We start from the raw sequence: 12074 nt of genomic DNA, 5'->3' as shown, positions 1-12074 counted from the left end.
CCTGATTTCAGTGCCAATTTAGTTCGGACCTGAGTCTTCAGAGACAGACAAGTTGCTAAGGTCCCAAAACTTCCTATACAGGTTGAAGTTGTAAGGCCGTGTGTGCCACACCATAGTTTACCCAGGGAAGGGGTCCTTATTAATCAATCTGAATGTTGCAGAAGGGCTTATTTCAAAATGAAAAGCTGGGGTGACATTAAAGCTTGAAAAGACATTTCTCTACATAGAACAAAGAGGAATGATCAGATGGTAGTTTTTTTTCATTTTGTAGGTTGTGGATTTTTTAAATGGTATCATGTGATGGGCACAAAAGTTTGCAGATGTGCATGGAAAGGTGTGATAAAGAAGGAGAAACGTTCCCAGCGTATATGTGAAACCATTGGTCGATACAGACCAAAAAGAGCCCTTGTGAAAGAACATCATATGAGTCATAGAATGTCAGAGATGGAAGGAACCTCCAGGATCATCGTGTCCAACCCCCTGCTCAATGCAGGATTCACAAAACCATCTCAGACAGATGTATGTGCAGCCTCTGTTTGAAGACTTCCATTGAAGGAGAACTCACCACCTCTCGTGGACGCCCGTTCCACTCATTGATCACCCTAACTGCCAAAAAGTTTTTTTCTAATATCTAATCTGCACCTTTTCCTTTTCAGTTTCATTCCATTGTTTCTCGTCTTTCCTTGTGCAAATGAAAATAAGGATGATCCCTCTGCACTTTGGGCCATTTGCAGTTTAATAGCTTAATACAATGCACAATTCCACTTGCTTTGGAGGTAGCAATGGGCCACCTTACCTCTTGGGCCCCTGTATGGCTGCACAGGTTGCCCCAATGATATGTGAACCCCTGTGGTAAATAGGAGCTATGATGGAGGCACACTTGCATCTGTCAACTATAGAATATTAAGACATCTGTTCTAGACATAATCCATCAGTTGTTCATGAGCTTTCATTACATGTCTGCAATGGATGACGGAGGGCACTGTATGGCTTCATCATGAAATAAGCCACTAGAATACCGGCACCTCCGGTGAGGAGCTTTGTATGGTGAATTCAGGGCTGGCGTAAAGCCATTAGAATTCCGGCTCCACCGGAGAGGAGTTGTTTGTGTGCTTGCTACTCCCTGACCACTGATTGCTTTTGCTCTGTTAGGCAGCTGTGTTCCCCTGTGACGCTAACAGGGCACAGCGTTTTCCCTTCTGTGCGACTCTGTGAAGTAACAGAGTTCGCTTATACCGCCATATTGTGCCGACATTTGCTAGCAGCAGGTCCGTCTCCTGCACGGTGGACCCTGGGCTGCGAACGCATCAATTATTAGATCAAATATACTCGGTGCGTTCCGCCAGCCCTAAGGCCGGTTTCACACGTCAGTGGCTCCGGTACGTGAGGTGACAGTTTCCTCACGTACCGGAGACACTGACTCACGTAGACACATTGAAATCAATGTGTCTCTGCACATGTCAGCGTGTTTTCACGGACCATGTGTCCGTGTGCAAAACACGGAGACATGTCAATGTTCGTCGGAGCGCACGGATTACACGGACCCATTAAAGTCAATGGGTCCATGTAAAACACGTACCGCACATGGACGCTGTCGGTGTGTAGTCCGTGTGCCGTGCAGAAGACAGCGCTACAGTAAGCGCTGTCCCCCCGTGTGGTACTGAAGTCGCCATTCATATCTTCTCTCCAGCAGCGTTCGCTAGAGAGAAGATATGAAAAATCCTTTTTTTTGTTTTTTTCGTGTTAAAAATAAAGATCCCTGTCCCCACCCCCCTCCCACCCCCTGTGCGCCCGCCCGCTGTTAATAAAATACTCACCCGCTCCCTCGCAGTGTCCTCTCCGCGCCGCTCCTTCTCCTGTATGAGCGGTCACGTGGTGCCACCGATCACAGTCATGAATATGCGGCTCCACCTCCCATAGATGTTACAAAAGTCAAAGCGGGCAGTGATTAGGTCATGGACTTGTATATTAGTAGCATCTAAAAATGTTTGAGTAAAACTGGCGGTAGACCACGTTCCTGACTGTGAGGTGACTTCTGACTGAACCCCAGGAAAACAGGATTCAGATGTGCCCTCGACAAAGCAATAGATTTCAATTAGCCAAATGGAGTTCAAAATATGCAACTTAGGACCCAATTTGACCTCTTTTTTTGGTGGTGTCTGTCTTGGCTACACTTTGGGTATGTACGAATCATATTTTTCGGGATTCAAGCTGGAAATGTCAGATTGAGTTAGGGATGAGGGCTCAGGTGTGATCTGAACATGGAACTACAGAGGATAAAGTAAGTCTGAATAAAAGAGTAGAGGTGAAAAGTATCTCCAACCAGAGAGCTGTGCAAATAAGGATCTGCTCCGATAGCACACACATCGCTGGGCTCCGTATCATTGTTTGCGCTGGGTTTTTCTCACACACTGTTGAACCTGCCTCTCCAAAGTTGCATTATTTTCAGAATTCTGTATACACCATGTACGTGTAGAACAGTAGTCTGCCCTGAAAGCAAACACAATACAACCCCACAATGAGAAGCAGCTAGTAAGCATTCAGAGAAGCTTGTAAAACAGGAAAAACAACAAAAAAAACCTCCACGAAGATGGACGAGGGTGGCCAAGCTCAGGAGCATTAAGAGTAATTATAGAATAAATTCACACAGCGAGAGCAATTACAGTACACTACGGCTGACTCATAAACACCATAGAAAACCACACAAAGTACAAAATATCTCTGAAGCTGCCAGGAGGAAAGATAACAATTCAACAAGAAAATACTAAACACAAATCACTATGTCAATGTTACTACTATCTAATTTTTTTAAAGCATTAAACTTTATTGTTTGTTTGTTTGTTTTTTGATCTTTCTATAACTTTTCATACACTAACCATACAGAAAAAAATAAATAAGAAGTCTTGCAATTTTCAGTGGCCACTACGTCTTATAGTAGATTCAGTAGTCTTATTCTATAGAGAAAACTTTTTTAGCAGTCATACACTAGATAACACAGGATCCACTTATTCATAATAGGTGATGTCACAGCTCACTTCCTTCTCCTCCTGTACAATGATTCATAACACCTCTATATACAGTAGATAACACAGGATCCACCATTCACAATAGGTGATGCCACAGCTCACCTCCTCCTCCTCCTGTACAATGACTGATAACATTTCTATATACAGCTGATAACACAGGATCCACCATTCACAACAGGTGATGTCACAGCTCACCTCCTCCTCCTGTATAATAACTGATAACACCTCTATATACAGTAGATAACACAGGATCCACCCTTCACAATAGGTGATGTCACAGCTCACCTCCTCCACCTGTACAATGACTGATAACCCCTCTATATACAGTAGATAACAGGATCCACCATTCACAATAGGTGATGTCACAGCTCACCTCCCCCTCCTGTACAATGACTGATAACACCTCTATATACAGTAGATAACACAGGATCCACCATTCACAATAGGTGATGTCACAGCTCTCCTCCTCCTCCTGTACAATGACTGATAGCACCTCTATATACAGCTGATAACACAGGATCCACCATTCACAATAGGTGATGTCACAGCTCACCTCCTCCTCCTGTATAATAACTTATAACCTCTATATACAGTAGATAACACAGGATCCATTATTTACACTAGGTGATGCCACAGCTCTCCTCCTCCTCCTGTATAATGTCTGATAACACCTCTATATACAGTAGATATCACACGATCCACCATTCACAATAGGTGATGTCACAGCTCACCTCCTCCTCCTGTACAATCACTGATAGCATCTCTATATACAGTATATAACACAGGATCCACCATTCACAATAGGTGATGTCACAGCTCACCTCCTCCTCCTGTACAATGACTGATAACATCTCTATATACAGTAGATAACACATGATCCACCATTCACAATAGGTGATATCACAGCTCACCTCCTCCTCCTATACAATGACTGATAACATCACTATATACAGTAGATAATACATGATCAACCATTCACAATAGGTGATATCACAGCTCACCTCCTCCTCCTGTACAATGACTGATAACACCTTTATATACAGTAGATAACACAGGATCCACCATTCACAATAGGTAATGTCACAGCTCACCTCCTCCTCCTCTAATAAATGACCTTTGCCCTCACATAACGCTTCTACACAAAGAGTCTGAGTCAGTCTATTGCTTCTAATGGCCATATAAAGAACAAGCTGTAATAGTCTAATATTAGGCCTATTGTTCATTGTGAATTTTGTTCCTTCATTTTTTTTTACATAGTGATATGAATAAAAAACAAATCAAAATAAATGTAAGAATTAATGTAACATAAAAAACCCGACACTAACAATAGGTCATTTTCTGACGACACATTCTGTTTAACTCTTCAGTCCGGGGTGACAATAGTTCCCTACAAGACTTGGATGCTCTGTATCCAAACTACAACATTATGAACTTCCTTTATTCTAGAATGACCTGTAATTATGTGAGAACTTATCCAGATACACAAGCGTTAGTGATGGCAGTGGTCGCACATGATCATGACTGCTCCATTTACACAGAAGGACTTTGAGACCACCATTGTCATAAATTGTTGAGGGCCCAGTGGCTGGATCCCTAAGCTTTATACAGTCATCACATACAGTGGGGAAAAAAAGTATTTAGTCAGTCAGCAATAGTGCAAGTTCCACCACTTAAAAAGATGAGAGGCGTCTGTAATTTACATCATAGGTAGACCTCAACTATGGGAGACAAACTGAGAAAAAAAAATCCAGAAAATCACATTGTCTGTTTTTTTAACATTTTATTTGCATATTATGGTGGAAAATAAGTATTTGGTCAGAAACAAAATTTCATCTCAATACTTTGTAATATATCCTTTGTTGGCAATGACAGAGGTCAAACGTTTTCTGTAAGTCTTCACAAGGTTGCCACACACTGTTGTTGGTATGTTGGCCCATTCCTCCATGCAGATCTCCTCTAGAGCAGTGATGTTTTTGGCTTTTCGCTTGGCAACACGGACTTTCAACTCCCTCCAAAGGTTTTCTATAGGGTTGAGATCTGGAGACTGGCTAGGCCACTCCAGGACCTTGAAATGCTTCTTACGAAGCCACTCCTTCGTTGCCCTGGCGGTGTGCTTTGGATCATTGTCATGTTGAAAGACCCAGCCACGTTTCATCTTCAATGCCCTTGCTGATGGAAGGAGGTTTGCACTCAAAATCTCACGATACATGGCCCCATTCATTCTTTCATGTACCCGGATCAGTCGTCCTGGCCCCTTTGCAGAGAAACAGCCCCAAAGCATGATGTTTCCACCACCATGCTTTACAGTAGGTATGGTGTTTGATGGATGCAACTCAGTATTCTTTTTCCTCCAAACACGACAAGTTGTGTTTCTACCAAACATTTCCAGTTTGGTTTCATCAGACCATAGGACATTCTCCCAAAACTCCTTTGGATCATCCAAATGCTCTCTAGCAAACTTCAGACGGGCCCGGACATGTACTGGCTTAAGCAGTGGGACACGTCTGGCACTGCAGGATCTGAGTCCATGGTGGCGTAGTGTGTTACTTATGGTAGGCCTTGTTACATTGGTCCCAGCTCTCTGCAGTTCATTCACTAGGTCCCCCCGCGTGGTTCTGGGATTTTTGCTCACCGTTCTTGTGATCATTCTGACCCCACGGGGTGGGATTTTGCGTGGAGCCCCAGATCGAGGGAGATTATCAGTGGTCTTGTATGTCTTCCATTTTCTAATTATTGCTCCCACTGTTGATTTCTTCACTCCAAGCTGGTTGGCTCTTGCAGATTCAGTCTTCCCAGCCTGGTGCAGGGCTACAATTTTGTTTCTGGTGTCCTTTGACAGCTCTTTGGTCTTCACCATAGTGGAGTTTGGAGTCAGACTGTTTGAGGGTGTGCACAGGTGTCTTTTTATACTGATAACAAGTTTAAACAGGTGCCATTACTACAGGTAATGAGTGGAGGAAAGAGGAGACTCTTAAAGAAGAAGTTACAGGTCTGTGAGAGCCAGAAATCTTGATTGTTTGTTTCTGACCAAATACTTATTTTCCACCATAATATGCAAAAAAAAAATGATAAAAAAACAGACAATGTGATTTTCTGGATTTTTTTCTCTCAGTTTGTCTCCCATAGTTGAGGTCTACCTGTGATGTAAATTACAGACGCCTCTCATCTTTTTAAGTGGTGGAACTTGCACTATTGCTGACTGACTAAATACTTTTTTTGCCCCACTGTATAGGTGATAAATGTTCATGGGAAAGCCCCTATAATTAATGTAAAATACCTTGTATAATGTGCATATAAGGAGTAAGCACTTGTCGGACTCTCTACATAAATAATAGACTGGTGTCACAGTGCATTATAGCATCATTTATACATTTCGTAGCAGCCCTTCTGATGCACTAACCCACCGCAGCCATCACTTTCCTATTCACAAACCAGATAATGTGATATTCGGAGTCGGTCTTGCATCCTTTAAACTTCAGCACTTGGGAGTTTTGCACGAGTGGTTTCTTCTTCTGCGCTGTTTTTAATATAGAACTAGAGCATAGTGTAAAAAGATCGACACAGTCTATAACCGTCTCACACCTACACACTTTCCTAATGTGGTTGTACGAGATGAAAAAAAAAAGAAAGATCTGCTTTCTTCCAGAAATATAAATATGCTGGGTCTGAATCTAGTGTTCATGTGAAAGCTGCTGCAAAACCTGAAACAGTCAGTGGACAAAAGTGGCGCTGTATCATCTTATGACTTATTGGTTAAAATATTTTTTTCTATTTTAAATGTTTTTTTCATTAATATTTTTTTCAATTATACATAACCACTATCTAAATGATCAAAAATGGCAAGATTTCTATATTAGCCACTAGTCCTAAAGCTAGACTCAAGATTCCTGTTCTGTTCAAAAGACTTTTCAGCTATTTATCATTATAGACAGGATTAAAATGTATGGTAACACCCGTGTACACAATAGATAACACAGGATCCATCATTCACAATAGGTGATATCACAGCTCACCTCCTCCACCTGCACACTGACTGATAACACCTCTATATACAGTAGATAACACAGGATCCACCATTCACAATAGGTGATGTCACAGCTCACCTCCTCCTGTACAATGACTGACAACACCTCTATATATAGTAGATAACACAGGATCCATCATTCACAATAGGTGATATCACAGCTCACCTCCTCCTCCTGTACAATGACTGATAACACCTCTATATACAGTAGATAACACAGGATCCATCATTCACAATAGGTGATATCACAGCTCACCTCCTCCTCCTGTACAATGACTGATAACACCTCTATATACAGTAGATAACACAGGATCCACCATTCGCAATAGGTGATGTCACAGCTCACCTCCTCCTGTACAATGACTGATAACACCTCTATATACAGTAGATAACACAGGATCCACCATTCACAATAGGTGATGTCACAGCTCACCTCCTCCTCCTGTACAATGACTGATAACACCTCTATATACAGTAGATAACACAGGATCCACCATTCACAATAGGTGATGTCACAGCTCACCTCCTCCTCCTGTACAATGACTGATAACACCTCTATATATAGTAGATAATACTGGATCCACCATTCACAATAGGTGATGTCACAGCTCACCTCCTCCTCCTGTACAATGACTGATAACACCTCTATATACAGTAGATAACACAGGATCCGCCATTGACAATAGGTGATGTCACAGCTCACCTCCTCCTCCTGTACAATGACTGATAACACCTCCATATACAGTAGATAACACAGGATCCACCATTCACAATGGGAAATGTCATAGCTCACCTCCCCCTCCTGTACAATGGCTGATAACACCTCTATATACAGTAGATAACACAGGATCCGCCATTGACAATAGGTGATGTCACAGCTCACCTCCTCCTCCTGTACAATGACTGATAACACCTCTATATACAGTAGATAACACAGGATCCACCATTCACAATGGGTAATGTCACAGCTCACCTCCCCCTCCTGTACAATGACTGATAACACCTCTATATACAGTAGATAATACTGGATCCACCATTCACAATAGGTGATGTCACAGCTCACCTCCTCCTCCTGTACAATGACTGATAAGTTATCAGTCATTGTACAGGAGGAGGAGGTGAGCTGTGACATCACCTATTGTGAATCCTTTGTTATCTACTGAATATAGATGGGTTATCAGTGACAACCCCTCTATATTCAGTAGATAACGCAGGATTCACAATAGGTGATGTCACAGCTCACCTCCTCCTCCTGTACAATGACCGACAAAACCTCTATGTTCAGTAAATAACACAAGATCCACCATTCACAATAGGTGATGTCACAGCTCACCTCCTCCTCCTGTACAATGACTGATAACACCTCTATATACAGTAGATAACACAGGATCCACCATTCACAATAGGTGAAGTCACAGCTCACCTCCTCCTCCTGTACAATGACTGATAATAACACCTCTATATACAGTAGATAACACAAGATCCACCATTCACAATAGGTGATGTCACAGCTCACCTCCTCCTCCTGTACAATGACTGATAACACCTCTATGTACAGTAGATAACACAGGATCCACCATTCACAATAGGTGAAGTCACAGCTCACCTCCTCCTCCTCCTGTATAATGACTGATAACACCTCTATATACAGTAGATAACACAGGATCCATCATTCCCAATAAGTGATGTCACAGCTCACCTCCTCCTCCTATACAATGACTGATAATAACACCTCTATATACAGTAGATCTTATCAGTCATTGTACAGGAGGAGGAGGTGAGCTGTGACATCACCTATTGTGAATCCTTTGTTATCTGCTGAATATAGACGGGCTATCAGTGACAACCCCTCTATATTCAGTAGATAACGCAGGATTCACAATAGGTGATGTCACAGCTCACCTCCTCCTCTTGTACAATGACCGACAAAACCTCTATGTTCAGTAAATAACACAAGATCCACCATTCACAATAGGTGATGTCACAGCTCACCTCCTCCTCCTCCTGTACAATGACTGATAACACCTCTATATACAGTAGATAACACAGGATCCACCATTCACAATAGGTGAAGTCACAGCTCACCTCCTCCTCCTCCTGTACAATGACTGATAATAACACCTCTATATACAGTAGATAACACAAGATCCACCATTCATAATAGGTGATGTCACAGCTCACCTCCTCCTCCTGTACAATAACTGATAACACCTCTATATACAGTAGATAACACAGGATCCACCATTCACAATAGGTGAAGTCACAGCTCACCTCCTCCTCCTCCTGTATAATGACTGATAACACCTCTATATACAGTAGATAACACAGGATTCATCATTCCCAATAAGTGATGTCACAGCTCACCTACTCCTTCTCCCTTTACAATGACATTTGCTCAAATTAGAGCATGCCCAGTTTATACAAGGATCAGAGTGAGTATATAGCTGTTAATGTCCTTGTCAAGAACAGGAAGCAGGAGGTTAATAATAAAGTATATATTATACATTAATATCTGCATATTTGGAAATCAAGATTTCAAGCACTTGACGGACTTCTTACCCTTTGGGTCTGGTATCCTCGATAGCTCGGTCAAGCGGGATAATGTCACTAAGGTAGACATTGAAGTTTCCTTCTTTCCACCTTCTGCCTGCTTCTTGCTCCTTCTCTTTAGGGACCGCCATGGGTCTCCCAAACTGGCCCGGTGCTCTCGCATCTCTTGGACTCATAGTTAAATCAATAGTTAATACTTTATGCTTGGCAGTATGTGGCTTCACTTTAATTACTTCATTTCCAGCTTCCGCTCCATGGTCGGATCTGGTGTTGGTCACTTTACTTGAGTTTTTCTCCTTGATATTACCCGGAGCGTTCTTTTCTTTATTCGCCACTTTTCCTAAAAAGCCTTCGTTGATGTTGAGCATCAAGTTGGAGATTTTCGCATTTGCACTGATTTGAGTAATATTAGATCCTGTCTTCGGAGAAGGTTTCACTTTTTTAACCGTTTCATTCAGTGATTTGGATCCCTTGGCGTCACCATTAGGTAAACCATTATTGACTGCCTCCTTAGGTACAACGTCAGTAGAAACATTGTTGGGCGGCAGTTTATCTACTTTGTCATTATTGACATCTAATTTATTAATGAATACGACATTTGCATCAGGATGTTGATCGAGATTGTCTAATTGTTTGGCATTTTCATTATCTACATTTTTAGGGTCTCGTACTTCTTTGGGCTCTAAGACATCTTTAGGAGCAGCTCCATCATTGGCCTTCAATAAATTTTTAAGGGGTCCTACATCTTTGGGTGCAGACTTCTCATTAGGGGCCACAGCATCCATGTGCTTAGCTCCATCTTTGGGGTCTCCTGCAACCTTAGAATCTGCTGCATCAAGTTTAGGGGCCATGATATCTTTAGGGGGTTCTCCATTTTCTTCTTTAGGTTTTTCGGCATCCTTCGGGACTGCAGCATTATTAGGGGCCTCCTTCTCCTTTTTACCCTTTAGTTCTGATTTATCTTTGGAGGCCACATCATCCTTAGGATTTCCCATATCTTTAGAATCCCCTGTATCCTTGGGCACAGCCACATCTTTGGGGTCCCTTGCTCCTTGCAACACAACTACACCTTTTGGTTGTGTTCCATTTTTGAAGACCACAACATCGTGGCGCCCCACTGCATTTTTTCCATCATTAGGGGCCCCAGCATCCTTACTTTCTACGGCATCTTTAGGCTCAACTCTAAATGTAGGCGTTACCATTTCATTGCTTTTAACCATACTCTGAAAGTCTCCCGCACCTACAGGTTCTTCCTGATGGGGTACATCCCCCAACTTTACAACAGGGGGAGTATTTTTCAGTCTGACCATTAACCTTTCTTCTGCCGGAGGGTTGGGAAATTGCCCTTTTGACAGAAGAACATCTGTGACATTTACAACTTCTGGCTTTTTCCCTTCCTCAGCCCCCGGTTCAAGATTCAGGTTTTTGGCTTTCGGAGATAAAGTGTTATTAAATATCCTGGGCTTTATAGTCCTTTTTCGATTTTTGGCCATGATTTTAGCGTTACTGTCAAGTGCCTGAGCTGGTCCAGCAAGTTCATCCGCAGGAGGGTAAAATATGCCTTTTAACTTAGTAACGTCCTTTCCCAGGGGGTCCCTTGCCTCTCGCCACTTGTTGTCCACATTGCCCCTTCCTGGGGGATTCCAGGATTCGGATCCCACTTTATCCCTGCGGAAAAGTTCCTCTTTTCGCAACTTGCTATTGACCTCATCGAAAGAAAACCTCAGCGCTGCCATGTCAAATATCAGCCAGATGATAGAGGCGACGAAGATGAACGCCAGGGCTCTACCGCTGCCCCTAAAGTACTTCCTTACCCTGTGCATCCTTGCAGTGGCTGGGAGTTGTAGTTCTTGATGTCACACAGGAGCCTCTCTGTACGAGCACAGGGGTTGCCTACTCACTGCTGCCTGCGTGGCATTTCTGGGGTCTTTCGTCTTCTCCGCTCTCGCTGGCACTTGGGCACCACTCTGGTGGGGGGGATGATCCTCAGGGCAGCACATCTGCACTGCATGGCTACACTGTATCACATCCCATATCCTGCTTCTTGGAGACACTTCTTCTCCCTGGGAAGGTTGCAGGGCAGCAGACGTGTACTCTCTCCACCCATCCTTGTGTTGAAACTTGAGAAGCCGCCACATATGAGGAAATTGTGTCAGTGCATAAAGCCAGCAGTGCAGCGCAGCGGCCCTCACCTTGGAGGCTTGTGTAACCCTTCCCTGGCTGGAGGAGCCCATATGAGATCATAGGAGGACTGCGAAAGCAATTAGTGCACAGGTTAACCCCTTCACTGACACACTTTACTCCTCACCTAGAACTTTTTATGACCTGGAAACAATATGGGGTCTGTGCGACCGACCGGGGGACGCGATGAAGAAATAAAGTGTTTAAAGTGATTTCTTAAGTGAATTTTGTTACTTTGTTTCGCAATTTGGTGCAGATTTTTTTTTTGCATCTCTTTGTAGGAAAAAAACGCT

The 12074-nt window shown here is 42.9% G+C and overlaps 1 protein-coding gene across 1 annotated transcript in view; it reads right to left on the bottom strand.

Annotated features, from left to right (window-relative positions):
- The window catches only part of GALNT5 (polypeptide N-acetylgalactosaminyltransferase 5), a 29862-nt gene extending 18164 nt beyond the window's left edge, over positions 1–11698 (bottom strand). Inside the window, exon 1 of the mRNA XM_069732964.1 lies at positions 9610–11698. Coding sequence (XP_069589065.1) covers positions 9610–11423 — 1814 coding nt within the window. The 5' untranslated portion in view covers positions 11424–11698. The remainder of the gene's footprint in view (positions 1–9609) is intronic.
- Between the last annotated feature and the right edge of the window lie 376 nt (positions 11699–12074).

This window comes from Ranitomeya imitator, chromosome 7 (assembly GCF_032444005.1).
Source record: "Ranitomeya imitator isolate aRanImi1 chromosome 7, aRanImi1.pri, whole genome shotgun sequence".
Taxonomy (NCBI): domain Eukaryota; kingdom Metazoa; phylum Chordata; class Amphibia; order Anura; family Dendrobatidae; genus Ranitomeya; species Ranitomeya imitator.
The sequence above is the reverse complement of the archived record's forward strand: the minus strand, read 5'-3'. Positions and strand labels throughout refer to the sequence as shown.